General features: G+C 43.4%; 1 protein-coding gene across 3 annotated transcripts in view; it reads right to left on the bottom strand.

Moving 5' to 3' along the window:
- Positions 1–745: 745 nt before the first annotated feature.
- Positions 746–14,483, bottom strand: part of SUCO (SUN domain containing ossification factor) — a 46,384-nt gene continuing 32,646 nt past the window's right edge. For all 3 annotated transcript variants that reach the window (XM_048496800.1, XM_048496802.1, XM_048496801.1), the window contains 7 exons: positions 12,516–13,649; positions 11,778–11,865; positions 9,374–9,478; positions 6,273–6,427; positions 5,781–5,872; positions 2,875–2,930; positions 746–2,628 (listed from right to left, as the gene is read on the bottom strand). In XM_048496800.1, coding sequence (XP_048352757.1) covers positions 2,182–2,628; positions 2,875–2,930; positions 5,781–5,872; positions 6,273–6,427; positions 9,374–9,478; positions 11,778–11,865; positions 12,516–13,649 — 2,077 coding nt within the window. In that variant the 3' untranslated portion in view covers positions 746–2,181. The remainder of the gene's footprint in view (positions 2,629–2,874; positions 2,931–5,780; positions 5,873–6,272; positions 6,428–9,373; positions 9,479–11,777; positions 11,866–12,515; positions 13,650–14,483) is intronic.

The raw sequence follows: 14,483 nt of genomic DNA, 5'->3' as shown, positions 1-14,483 counted from the left end.
GCTGGCAGGGGCTGATGGGAATTGTAGTCCATAACATCTGGAGTGCCAAAGGTTCGCCACCACGGATCTAGACTATCCTGCTGAGAAGGCCTCTTTCCAGCACAGTACTAAAAAATAACAAAATAATTTATCACCAACCCGGTAGCACCAGTGCTGTCTATCCCATTGGGAAGAGATTAAGTGAAATACCCCAGAGAAATGGATTGTGCTAAGATTTTTTTTTAAAGGCTGATTGTAAAAAAAGTGAAACTAAATGGAAACGGGGTGGTAAAAGGCAAAACAAAAAGATACAAGGGGAAAGCTCACAACAATAACAGGAGATTCAAATGGGGAAAAATGCAGCTGAACTAACTAGGCTAAGCAAATTACCTCTTCTGTAGTTGGTTCCTTAGACTTGTGCAAAGTTTCTCAGACCCTGCCAGGATAGGTCCAATTTGAGATAGACCTGAACCCCTTTTCTGTAACGTAATCTAAGATCCCAGACCCTCTAAATGTCAGGCCTGAGCACGTTCTAGGATTTCTGTCACAACAAGGATGAAAGGCAGGATGTTATTCAAGTGTACATCTGAAAAATACCAAGATCCGTTGAGGCCTGAATGGATACAGTTGCTCAGCATAATAATGTGAGATGCCCTCCGGTGATCAAAAGGGAAAGGTATTACTCCTCACCCCATTTGAAACTGCAGTCCAGCTCCCAAACTCCCGCTAAAGAAGCGCACCAAGTAATCTGTGAAACGAAACCACATTTTTTAAAGACAAGTGTTCAGATTTATTTGGAAATTCACAGTTTCTACTGGCACTACAAATCTGTAGTCACGTATTATAAGTTCCTCGTGTCACAATTTTCTATGCGTCCACTTAAATAGTAGAACCCTTCCGATTTCCATTCTAGTTTGGACCCCACCCTGGTCGATCCATTCTTAAAAAACAAAAAAAAATTAGGTCCGTCTGCTTTGACTGGCTAGCTGTGCAGGCTCTAAAGTACATCACTGTAAAATGTGCTTGGAAACTAACATGAAAGCAGCAAAACAAAACGTTTAAATAAATCACATTACGGATAATACCCAGGAAAAGGCATTAGCTGTTTTTCTTTAAAAAGTAAAACACAAAGAAGTGTGACTAAAAGTGCTCAATAAGTTATATCTTATACAACATGAACCTTGAACCTCTCGAACAAGAACCTTCTCTCACGTTCGTTCAGATGTATTCATACAACCCGACACTGTAACAAAACCACACATGATGAGAGTACAACACACACACACACACACAAATAAGAACACTGCACATGTGTTAGCTAGCTAAAAAAAGGAAACATTATGGACATACCTTTGGAACACAACAACTTGGAGCTCGACAGACTGAGTGCGCATTCCTGTTTACGGCCCCACTGCAACCAGAACTGATATAAAACAATTCTTCCTCACCATTTCTTAGTACAGGAAGAGAACCAGAGATTACAATGCTGATTAAACAAGAGTTAATCAAATCATCTGAGGCAACAAAGGCATGTTTGTTAACATCACATCCTGAAGTGGCAAAGTACCATCAGAATGCTAGCTGCTACATCAGATGTATGTGGTATTGGCCCCAACCACCTTTGCAAAACAAAGATCGAATGAAAACGTCTACCCTGGCAACACAGTTCTACAGTATCCAAATCACATCACTGACTTCCGCTGGAGGACAGCATATTCTCCTAAAAACATGGTAGTGCTGCATTTTAAGAAGACCTAAACTTACAAAATAAAATGCCTTCCCCTCTTCCAGTGGCATTATAAATAGACAAAAGGCACATAAATATGGGAAGGTGCTAGAAACAGGAACACGGCAAAATGGAAAAGGGTTACGCTTTTAACTCTGTTCCACCCAAACTGGGTTTCAAGATCTTAGAATCGGCATTTTGTGAAAAAAACACTGTATAAAACAATTTGTATCTCCCCCACCCACCCTGGGCATTCCCCCCTCCCTCCCCCCTAAACCACGACAGAAATCAGCTTCGTGAAAGCTTTGAAGCTTATTAGCTAAGCTGGTTCTTCTGCCGAAATGGATACACAATAATCCCAGCCACCATAGAACTCCTGGAAGCTTTGCAATTAACCAACCTCCTCCCTCCCCGTCACCCAAATACTACAAGATTTGTCATACAAAAGCTCTCCGCTATGAAGAGTTCGATTCGTTTTAAAGGTGCCCAGAAAACGCTGTGACGCCCAGTGTTCCCACAGTTAGATCCTTGTTTCCTTTGATGATGTCATGCAGGCTCGGCAAGGACCCCGTCTTAGTCTGTATTAAAGGTTTGACGAGCTTGCCCTGCTCTGGCGCTTTAGCCCGCCTTCGCTTGAGAGCCCTCTTCTCCGTTTTTGTCTTTTGGATTTGTCCATTGCACAAACTCGTGCACGCCGAAATGCCACAAAAGTAGGACTCTTCGGACTGCGAGGAGGTTTCCGAGCTTCCTTCCGACGGTGGGCCTTTGTACGAAGAGTGGTACACGTCACCGATATTGGAGAAGTCTCTCTGATTTGTAAAGGGCTTCCTGCTTTTGATGTCCCCATTAGCTACTCGATGCACCGGCTCCACTGCTGCTTTGACTGTTTCGATTTTTTCTGTTTTGTATTTGCAGCGTTTCTTCTAAAAGAAGGAGAAAACAGAAAGATGCCTATGAGCAAGCTTTGCTCAGAGAGTGGATTCTTTCATCACTTTCTGCAAATTCTTTGCGAGCAGAGATCACCAAAAGAGTCTGTGACACTCTCTTCCACTCAATTAGAATATGCAACTTTTTTTAAAAAAGCCGAGTAATAAGATAAACTACCAACACAAATCGGCTGGCAAACATATTTGTGGCTTCTGACAGAAATTTTGTTAAGAATAAAGTACCTTTTTCTCTGGCGAAAACTTCAATGGTTCTACAATGTACAAATCACCAGGGTCAACTACAAGGAAAGATAAGAAGTTAGACTGAAGGATGAGTTAAGCAATAAGTACATAACTTAATTCTAATTACATTCTTACATTAGACCTTGCATCATCTGATGAGCTAGGCATGTCATCTTATCTGCGATATCCACAGGTAAGAGGAAGCTACTTGGTAGCCTTCTCTTGTAGTACCAGCTCTCTAAGGACAGAATCAAGCCTAAATTCTCCATAGAAGCTAAAGTGACTAAACAGGCTATGGTACTTTGATCACATTCTGTGAAGTCAAGAGTCACTGGAAAAGACAACAATGTTACGGAAAGTTGACGGCAGCAAGAAAAGAGGAAGATTTAATGTGATATGGATTGACTCTATCGAGGAAGCTACAGCTCTGGGCAAGGCTGTTAACAATAAGGTATTTGGGAGGTCATTAATTCATAGGGTTGGAAACGACTGGACAGCACTTAACTCACACAGGACAGAATCATGGGAACTTGTTGCTTGGGGAAATCTGCATTCACTGAGGTGCCCACCAACAATGATGCACCTTGTTAACTGTATGTCAATAGCCGCCTCTGTTTTAGTAAATAAATTACTCTGTTCTTTGCAATTTAAGGGAAGGAAATGTCATTCTGTGACCAGAAAATCCCACTTTAAAGCTACTAGCTTTTTAAAAAATCGACTAGCAGTAAAGTCCATTTTAAATTAAAATAAAATGGGTTCTAGATAGGTGGTGGGGGAAGGCAGGTGGGGGACTAATTGAGCTCATGGGAGAGCTGCCTCTTTTCCTGCTCGGCCACTTTCTCCTGCTCTCTCTACCAACTTTGCCTTGGTCTCGGGTGGGGGAGGGGGTGCTGCCTGGACCAGTGGGCAGGGTGGCTTGGCACCCATGCCCCACTTGGTCTTTGGGGGATGGAAGAGAGCATGCAGGGGAGTGGGGAAGCTTGGGCCAGGCTGGTGGGGCTTGCTGTTGGAATGGGGGGAGGGTGGAATGGGGAGGCTTGGGCTGGGCTGAGAGAGTGTGGGTGAGGGAGTGGAGACTTGGGCCAAGCCGGCAAGGCAGCACACGGCAACCTGGCACTGCCCCACAGTCCAGCTCACTTCCAACCAATGGGCGCACAGGATTCACTCCATTCCAACCCTTCCTCAATTATGCATTAAGGATGGGGTATGTAACTCTCATACAATATTCAGGAGTTTGGGGGAGGGGCAAGAGATCATATCAGAAGCCTAATGCTAAAAGTCCAACAAGTTTGGCACCAGTAAACAATTGCACCTGGGATACAAAAACTGTGAAGTCCCGGAGATCCCACTACCAACTTGCCTAACCTCAGAAGGATGGAAGAAAGACCTCTGATGACTATCTCAACTGGCAGGTGAGAAATGGGCAATAAGCAATATATCATGTAGTACTTTTAACATTGAAAGATGCAATCCTGCACCCAGTTATACTCTTTTCCACAGAAAGATCTAAGTACAATTTTATATTTATCTGCCACTTTTCCTGGACCTTTTTTGTAGTTGAATGCTTCTCAGGGGTCCTAATGCCTATCCAGTTCTGTTCTCCCCACTACCGTCACTCTTTTTGAACGCAAAACTAAATAAAATAAAATGCAGTGCGTTTTGCAATGCCTCCTCCAGAACAGCGTAGCAGCTGCAGTGGGCGGAGGAGGAAGCTCCACACCAGGTATCTCCTTCAACTTCGGCACCCCGCGGGGACTTACTGTGACTATAAGGACCACTGTTTGGACCTCGGAGGCCTTAAAAGCAGCACCTGAAGAACATATATCACTTTGCTTCGCATGACGTTATACCCTTTGATTCTCAAGGTGAAATAGTATCATCTAGCCTAGCTGAGTGAAAATATCAACATAATGTTCCCAGAACAGTCAGTTTGCTGTTTGCTCTAGAAACGGTATCCCTCAGTTTCAGAATATTTTTTTAATGTACACTCCACTTTCCTCCATGGTAGTGGCTTATAACAATCTTTTCCTATTTTTTGGTAACAACCCTGTGACCTAGGTTGGATTGAGAGTATGCGCTTGTCCAAAGGTCACCCAATGAGCTACTAGGTCAGAATGAGGATTTGAACCTGAGCCTAGTCCAACAGTCTAACCAAGACACCAAGCAAACTTTCTAACATGCTGAGCAGGCTGACCTTCTTCTGAAAGCATACTGCTGTGGCTGTAACATAAAATCCTTTGGACAAATCAGCCTGTGATGAGATGGTACCCTTGGTTGAGAGGCTCTTGACAGACTTCAGGTCACTCCATTACAGTAACCTGTCCAACTTACGCCTACTCCAGAAAACCTGGCAACCTAATGAAGCCATCTGGTTGCCTAGCTTTGTGTTAAGTTTGTTCTGAATCCCAATCAAATGAAACTGAATTCTTCAGCTACAATGAAATTCTTCAGCTACAATGTTGCACAGTACGTTAAAGATTTTCCAGCATCAATCCTGAGAGTTTTTATGGTCACTTTTCTCTACCTTAAGGCCGCCTCAAAACAGCTTACAATCACCTTTCCTTCCCCGCCCCACAACAGACACTACGTAAGGACTTCGTGGGACTGAGAGGCTCATTCCACACATGCAGAATAATGCACTTTCAAACTGTTTTCAGTGCTCTTTGAAGCTGTGCGGAATAGCAAAATCCACTTGCAAACAGTTGTGAAAGTGGTTTGAAAATGCACGATTTTGTGTGTGCGGAAGGGGCCAGAGAGTTCTGAGAGACTGTGACTTGCCTAAGAGCACCCTGCAGGCTTCATGTGGAGGAGCAGAGAATCAAACCCAGTTATCAGATTGGAGACCACCACTCTTAGCCACTACACTACACTGGCTCTCAAGACAGTTGAATTGCTGACATTCCTACCGTCTTTGTTGTTCATCTGAAAAGACTGAGACCTGGTGAGTGGAAAGGAGGTTCTCCTTTTCAAGCTCATGTCATCGTATGAAGAAAAACACCTGCAGGCAACAACACGCAAAATTAATCTCCTTCTCGGCAATAAAAATCCTTAAGAAGCAACAGCAAGATTCCTCTGCCCCACCCTGGAACCAAAAACTTTCCCCATAATAAGGATGAGCAGAAAGACTCAGCATCAGTCATTTAATCTCTTACAAAGGCTCGTCTTAGGAAGACAACGCCAAACCATCTCAAAGCCTTTGGAAATTAATACAGGGAATGCTATACTTTCTGTATTTCTGCTAAACGCAGATGGTTCCACTATCCCGGCTGTACAAATAAAAGGAATATTTTGCAACAAATACTGAAAGAAGGAATAGATAGGCATGAATACAAACAGTAGGGAGAAAAGGAATTAAAAAATATCTGCAAAATTCTGGTAAGCAAATTGTAGTCTATTACCTTTTTGGGCTGGGATAGTGATTACTTTTGAGAAGTTTCGAACAGTAGTTGTCGTTCAACTCCGACTTCTTTTTGCAACGCTGCATGCAAAGCACCAAGCCTAGGATGGCACTGAGCACCAAGCAAATGACAAGGTAACTCTGGCGATCAGCAACCTGAAGAAGAAAGTGGTACATTTTAAGTCAAATACGTCGACGCAAGCGAGCGGCTGCAACACAGTACCAAGCCTCTTCAACAGAGGCGACTTAAGCTTACAGGTCACCCAAACCTAGCTCCTGCAACTAGTTCTCACAAGCACGAGTTAAGAGTTTTGAGTCAAAAGAAAAGCTTTCACAGCAGTGAAAAGGTTTTCGCAAGACCAAGGATTCAGTGCAGCCAAGATACTGGAAGTCACCTATGCTATATAGCCGTGGTGGCGAACCTTTGGCACTCCAGCTGTTATGGACTACAATTCCCATCAGCCCCTGCCAGCACGGCCAATTGAGGGGGTTGATGGGAATTGTAGTCCATAACAGCTGGAGTGCCAAAGGTTCGCCACCACTGCTATATAGTATTATACTGCCCCTGGAGACAAAGCTTGCCTTTACTGCATACTGCTGGATCAAGCACAGCTTCTTGGAATTCGGGTAATAACAGTGACAAGTAGTAACTTAACACCAGCTTAGGGTCAAATATCGATTTCAATTTTCTCCAAAGATGGGTGACTTTGGACACACATATACCTTTGTACTCTATTACATACTCTATATAAAGCTCCCCTTGAAAGAGTTCTTCAGAACTAAAACTAGACCAGAATATGGCTGCATAACAGTTGCCAGCTACTCCATGTCCCACTACCACCTGAGGTTTGAGCAGATAATTGTATGCCAAAGAGCCTTTTCATTGTCAGCAACAGGCTCTGCAAATCCCTTTCCCAGGAAATCTAATTTGTCCCCCTCTTCTTTTTGGGGGAGACTTGCAATGATTTTATGGAAATAATCCCTTGCCATTCAGTTTTGGTGTCTTTCTGTGTTACATTTTGGGATTGTTACTGCTGTTTTTTTATTATTTTCGAGCTTACCTGCTGAGGAGAGGAGTCATTCTCCCGCAAAACACAAAATATGTTTAATCGTACAAAAATATAACCCTTTCTTGACTCCCCTTATAGGTCAAACTCAAATGTCATATTGCACTACTTGGCTACAGCACAATATGCTTTGGAGCTTCCATTCTACCCAACAGATCCATTTCACTGGGGGAAAAAAGTTGAGAGCCGACAGCAAGAGATGAATTCTGACGTAAAAACAAGACAGACAAGTACCATCTGTCTTAAGTGTTTACAGTCTTGTTTTACAAAAGTAAGTAATGGCTTGCCATTCTCAGGCAGTTATAAGCAGTGGGATCCTAGCTCAAGTACCAAATCAGCAGCGGAACAATGGACACATTTTATTTAAGCTACTCATGCTTCTCTAGAGACAAACAATCCATGCAGGGGGTGATATTTCTGCTGCAGATTGCCCTGCTGAACATGATGGCATATTGTAAGGGAAAACGTTAGGCTGAATCCAGCAGCCTGGGTGGCATAATTTTCCCCAGAGACAGACCTATCAGCAGCAAGCAACACAGACACCACTGCTCCTACTTAAGGGGATATTTCAATATTAGGGGTACCCCATAGTGTCAACTGTTCATGGAAAAAAAGGGTCAAATTTCTTGGCTAATCCAGTTTGTTTATTCTTCTAGATGCCTGAATTGTGCAAAAGTATGCACTTGGACATATGCATGGTGTGAGCCCAGTGACTCCCAGACAGAGATAAGTTTAAAAAGCTTTACTTTATCTTATGTCTACCCAGGGTAAACGAGGGGGTCTTTCTAACATTTTCCTTGTGTGGTTAACAAAGGCCATATAATAGACAATTAGGTAGTTTGACCCTGCCGTTTCACTTGGTAATTGTAATTTTACGTGGGTAATTCTGGGTATAATCCCACCAATTTAAGGATCAAAAAAATGGAATTGATCTTGAAAAACAATTCTTTAGGAATATAACCAGAGAGGCCTCTAATTAGATAGATATTGTGGGAATAAAATTCATCTTAATTTTACTCCAGTAGGACTAAGTTAAAGGTGTCCATCTATTTAGATCCTCCATAACATTCCTCAAGTTTATGGATACTGGATTTGGGAATATTAGTTACTGAAGTGTGTAGTTCCCAGGACTTATTACACCATGCACGTTTAGTGCCTGAATTATATGGCCACACTGATCATGTAATTGCTCAACATTCTATTGAATGCTCAACCCAAAAGCATTCACTAAGTACTTTGTTCAGTCCAAACCTGAGAGCAAATTTTGGGGGAAATTCTCTATTTCGACTGAGTACACCTGCACTATTCACTTTAATTAGCCCACTCCTTGGTTTCAAACAACCTCACAAATTGTTGTATTGTTGAAGGCTTTCATGGCCGGATTCAACTGGTTTTGGTGGGTTTTCTGTGCTGTGTGGATGTTGTGGATGTGGAGTAGTAGCAACTCCTTGTCTATGGCTGCAAGTTCTTTGCGGGTGGTGTGGATCCTCTCATGTAATAATGCGCATTCCAGGCAGTCATATATACGGTTAGCCTGTGGGGATTTAAAAGTCCTTTTTGCTGTAAGAAAGGTTGGACTAGTTTTGGTGTCTCCAATGCAGAAGAAAGGATAAAGAGCATAGCATGCGTGCTTTCTCGATCTGGAGTGTCTCAATTTCCCACAGTGTGTAACAGATACTGTGTGTAACAGACTTCCCTCTGTGATACACCTCTGAAGATGCCAGCCACAGACGCAGGCAAGATCCACCAGACCATGGCCACACAGCCCGGAAAACCCACCAGAACCAGTCACAAATTTTTCTTTCTTACTATGTTCAAGCCTATTTCTACTTGATTTCCAACCAGTCTGCGCCCAGAAGCCTTATGGCTCGATCTGAGTGAAATCTGTGTGCGCTTCCAGCCCCTTTCTCAACAAATTTTAGAACTGTACAATTGTTTGTTTGTATTTGGACTGCAAAAAAAAATTACAGGAATTTTACATTGCTATCTCATAAAAGCAAAATACTTCTCTCTTCCTCTGGATAAGTATGTTTACCTCTCTTTTTAGTTCGGCCACAGTTGATGACAGATTGGAAACTAGCTGGGTCATATTGGTCAGCTGTGCCTGCAGGAGCTGAATGGCCTCTGTCTGCTTCAAATCCTAGGTGAAGAAAATAAAATAAATATCCTCCCCTTTCCAATCTGGCTTGCAGGATGCTTCCTGTATAGAGTACGAATGTTGGCCTTACAGACCACAGGTGACAGGAGCCACACAAACTGTTCCAAGATGAGAGAGGAATCAAAAGAACAGCTAAGAACACATGAATAAAAAGGAGAACAGGGAGTCCCTGATATGGTGCACGCAGACGCCCTGGCACCTGCGAAGCTTGTTTTAGAATGTGGGAGGGGGGTCTTTTATCCAGCAGGGCTTCTAAGTGGCAACTGGAGAACTGCCTTGACTCTTCCAGAAAAAGGTGGGGTATAAATGTAATTTTATAAATAAATAAAATAAACAGGCTGTGCAGATTGAAAATAAATATATTGTCTAAGCAGCAGTTGCCTTCCCAGCAAGGGATCTTCACTGTGCAACCGAAGGCAATGCACAAAAACATTGTAAAACAATATGCTGATTTACAAAGGCATCCTGCTAAGCAGAGCCTGCAAGGTTGAAGAGTTACTATTAGAGCAATGCATGACCTCACTCTATGGCAGAGGTCTGCAACTTGCGGTTCTGGAGCCTTATACTGCGGCTCTGCGTGGCCTGGAGGTCGAAGGGTAGTGTGGGCGTGTCCCTCCACCTCTCCAGAGCAGCGCTGGAAGGAAAGGTGAGTTGAGGGGCCAAACCAGAGGTGGCTCCATGTGGAGCTGCCTCTCCGGCTCAGTAGATCTTCAGCGCCATGGAAAACGGGTCCAAATGGCTCTTTGGGTGGTAAAGGTTGCCGACCCCTGCTCTATGGCGTTTGTGCTTGGCTCCCCTATGGCAGCCATTCTGTGGTTGTCTCCATCAGCCTATGTCAAAATTCCAATGGAGTTCACAGTCTGAAAAAGGCAGGGGAACCCCGGAGTGAAGGCTATTTATCCAGTGGCTTCGTACAGCAACTAACTAAAAGCTCTTGCTTGCCGCAGGTCTACCATGAAAAAGAACTGAACTGACCTTCACAGTTTGCTTAAAGGAGCAACACTCATAATCCTGCACTTGGAAAAGTATGCAAAATCCCACATGTAGTGCCTCCCCACCTCACCGAAAATTTTAACTTTGGTATCTATGGTAAAATGTAAGACCTAGTTTTGAAATTTAAGGGTGGATGGGAAAGGCTTCCGCAAGTAAAGCAGAGAAAACTTAAACCACTTATTTCTCAATGTCTAACAAAGGGAGATTGTACTTGCATAGCTTACTGAAGGTATAGAAAAGCTTTTCAGTTTTTAATGTTCTCTCTAGGCTGCCGAGATGAGGACTGTGCTCAAAATCTACAGGATGCTGTAGCAGAGGCAGTCACAAGGCACTTGATCCAGAGGAGTTTTTCCAACTTTAAAAAAAGATCAAAGGAGATTGTGGCACATTTGTCACACTGAAAAAAGGTTTAAAACACTGGCCCTTTCCGCACAATTCATTAAAAATGTTTTGAGGTTTCTTCCATGGAGTTCTGCATTGTTTTCACCTCCAAACGTTTTATTTTCAGCCTCCAAATGTTTTCAACGAAACCCCATTTATAAATATTCTCTGGTTGAAACGTTTTGAAAACGTCTTCAGTTGCTGTGTTATCTACTGATTACATTTCCCACATTTCTCAGCTTCCCTGAACTACCCCTTGGCGCCATTTTCTGAGCTCAGTTCTCCCTTGCCTGTTTATTTGTTCTTTTATTTGGGGAGGGCAATCTTTGAAGGATCAAGTACATGAGGAGTATAGAACGCAGCACAAGGCTGTGAAGAACTGAAGCATCGATTCAACTCAAGGGGGGGGAAAAAGCACAAAACAGCAACCAGTAATTGTTTCTAGGGGGTAAGTGCAGATAAAAGGAGAAACTGAAAATGTTTTATGGATTGTATAAAGGTTTTAGAAGATTTGTGTGGAAAGGGCCCCAGTCTCCTCTTAGGTTTCACTCCAGGACAGGCCAACACCATGTGAACCAAACTGTAATTTCGGTTTTGACAGAAGAACCACTAAGCAGCAAGAGAAAGGCATCTGCAACGACAGATGCAGCAGAAATTTTCTTCAGCAGCAAAACAAAATGAAAAAGAAAAATCTCTCGCTTGCACTCGACACTTAGAAGTACAGAAGCAAGAAGCACAGTCCAAATGAAGCACGCGTTGCCTATAAACCTGCGTGAACTCAAACAGCAATTAAGCAGACATTTTAGCCAGCAGGTTCTACTTAATTGTGCGGCCATGCGCCTCCCTTCTGTCTTGTGAAGTTAACTGGCCTCTAAACCAGGGAAACGAAGCTGCTCGGTAAACATACCTGCTGTTCTGCCAGGCGCGAAGTATTCTGAAGCTTTATAATTGTTTTATTAAAAGCCTTCTGCATTTCGTCCATTTGCTTGCGGTATCTACAAAGCGAGTCACACACAGATCTCAGACAGCACTGTCATTTTTTTTATCAAACTAATTTCTCGGTCATCGTTCAGAAATGGAGGGACAAACACAGGGTCTTTCTCATCAACTTCCCTGAGTCTCCATTTTCCCACCCCCACAACTGACAGAAAACCACCTTAATGGGGAAAAATACAATTTTAAGAGGGAAAACGCCTTTCCCAAGTAAACCCAGTAAAATTGTTACTTTTAACACAGAGACACTGCATGCTATGAAGCAACTGAGTAGCTTGGGGCACATGCAGAAGAAATTCAGACAGCTGTAACAGCTGAGCCTTCAAACTTGCATAAGCGCATTTGACTTCTCTGACTCATATATATACACAGATGTATATATAACATTGAACATACCAAAGCAGCTCAAGCCTTCTAAGGCCACACCTATTCTACTTACAAGCTTAAAGAGCCACAGGTATTCAAAGTACAGTATACGTGAATGTGAAATTCTATTAACAGTAGAGCCAGGAGACTCATTTTCTCCTAGAGGTTTTGCAGAGCTCACATTCAGGTGGAAAAGCAGGCTAAATCAGTTTCACAAAGAATATTTTCGCAATCAGCTCTTTAAGAACTTGAGAACAGAGAGATTCCGCTCCGGCTAAGCACTTACCTTTGGCTCAGTTCTTCCAAATAGCGGCCGCTGAGAGACATGTTGACTTCCAGGGCTTTAATGCGATTGTTGAGTCTCATAAAGACAGACTCTTTTTGGTTTGATCCATGAACAAGGTTCCCATTGGCGTAATTCAAGTCTGTGGAGTTCTGCAATTCAGCATAGAAGTCTGTAGCAGTTCGTGGTAATCCGCCAGAAACGGGAAGAGAGAGAAAGGGTTCCTCAACCACCGAGTCATCATCTTTTATTTCCAACGACGACGAGTCTACAGTGGGCAATGCCACTTGTTTTTCTGTTTCCAAGGACCCTGCCTTTGTTTCCCCATTGCTGCTTTCGATGGCTCCAGTACATTCAGACTGGGGAACAGTCTCCGTTGGCTTAGAGACCATTTCAGTAGAGGTCCTCTCTTCTCCACTCTCTTTGATTTCAGTTACAACACTGGTTTCAGGCAGTTTCTCTGTAACAGACCCAATGATTTCATCTTTATCGGCTGGAATTTCTTCCTGGGGAGGAATCTCTGGAGCTTCAGACATAGCTTCATGTTTTGTGGGCTCAGAGGACACATCCATTGTAGATTGTGACTTGACTCCTGCAGTGACATCCAAGAGGATGGACTGAGAGACAGTCTGTGGATGACTGGGCTCCAATTCAAAGACTCCCTCTGTCCGATTGATCACGGGCTCAGTCCATGCACTACTTGTGACACCCACAACAATTTCAGGTGGCTCTGGAATGAGGGTCTCCAATTTGTCTGGATGAGGTTCATGTATTGATATGTGCAAAGATGTGGTTGAGTCTAGCTGGGGCTGGAAAATAGCAGAATAGGATTTGCTCCAACTGCTATCTTTTTTGCTATAGTACCGGTGAAGCGCTGCAATCGCGGAACAGCGCTTGTACAGATATTCTGAAAAGGTGGAAATGCAACAGACGGTCATCAACTCATAGCAATAGATTTGTGTTTCCGATTCAAACCACGACAGTTCTTCGTCTTGTTCATCACTGGGTAGCAGGGTCACTGTCGATTGACTCGCTTCCTCTTCGTATTCTTGGACCAGCTGAACTATCGGGCTGTCTTTCGTCACATCTACAGTGACCTGCTCTTGCTCTGTTTGTGGTATCACTGAAGCAACAAGCCTGTAAACAATTTGAAAATAAGAGCCAGGAGTCAATATCCTTGGGGTCACTATGGGTCCTCAGTTGCTCAGGAGGAAGGGGGGAATACTCATATCACATCTTAAATATTTAAAAACAAACAAACCGTGATTCCTGTCTTATGCATGTAGACACTTGTCTTGCAAGCTAATGAATTAGCAGGAACTGGAAGCCAGGTCTTGAATCTGAATGGACCACTGAGGGTCGCTCACACTGGGTTTTAAATTAGGCTGGAATTATTTTCTTTGGACAATATGAAGAATGGGGCATGAAAGACTTTTGGGTGCAGGGCAAATGAATCATTGGACAGGGGGCCCTTAAACTAATCTAGTATGGGGTCCCCAGTTTTTTAAGACTAGGAACATTTGGAATACTGATAGAGCATGGTAGGAGAAGCAACAAAATGGCTGTCGCAGGAGGCTAAGCCAGTTACAAAATTATTGCCACAGTTTAACTTCAGTCACACAGTGCAGATCCTTACGCTGTGGTAGCAAGCTGCTGCCAAAGATTTAAAAAATCTGAAAAGCCAATCAAATCTCCAATAGCCAATTGGACACCTTGCAGGGCAAAGGCCCTTCCTACTTCCCCCCACTTCCTAAAAACACTCAGGAGGCACAAGTGTTGGTGGGTTCATGGTGTCCTTGAGCTCCACATTGGCGACTCCTGCTTAGTACTCTAGTAGTGGTGTAGTGGTTAAGGGCAGGTGGATTCTAATCTGGAGAACCGGGTTTGATTCCCCACTCCTTCACCTGAGTGGGAGAGGCTTATCTGGTGAACCAGATGTTCCCACACTCCTACATTCCTGCTGGGTGACCT

The sequence above is a fragment of the Sphaerodactylus townsendi genome, linkage group LG05 (genome assembly GCF_021028975.2).
Source record: "Sphaerodactylus townsendi isolate TG3544 linkage group LG05, MPM_Stown_v2.3, whole genome shotgun sequence".
NCBI lineage: Eukaryota > Metazoa > Chordata > Lepidosauria > Squamata > Sphaerodactylidae > Sphaerodactylus > Sphaerodactylus townsendi.
This window is presented reverse-complemented; position numbering and strand designations above follow the sequence as displayed.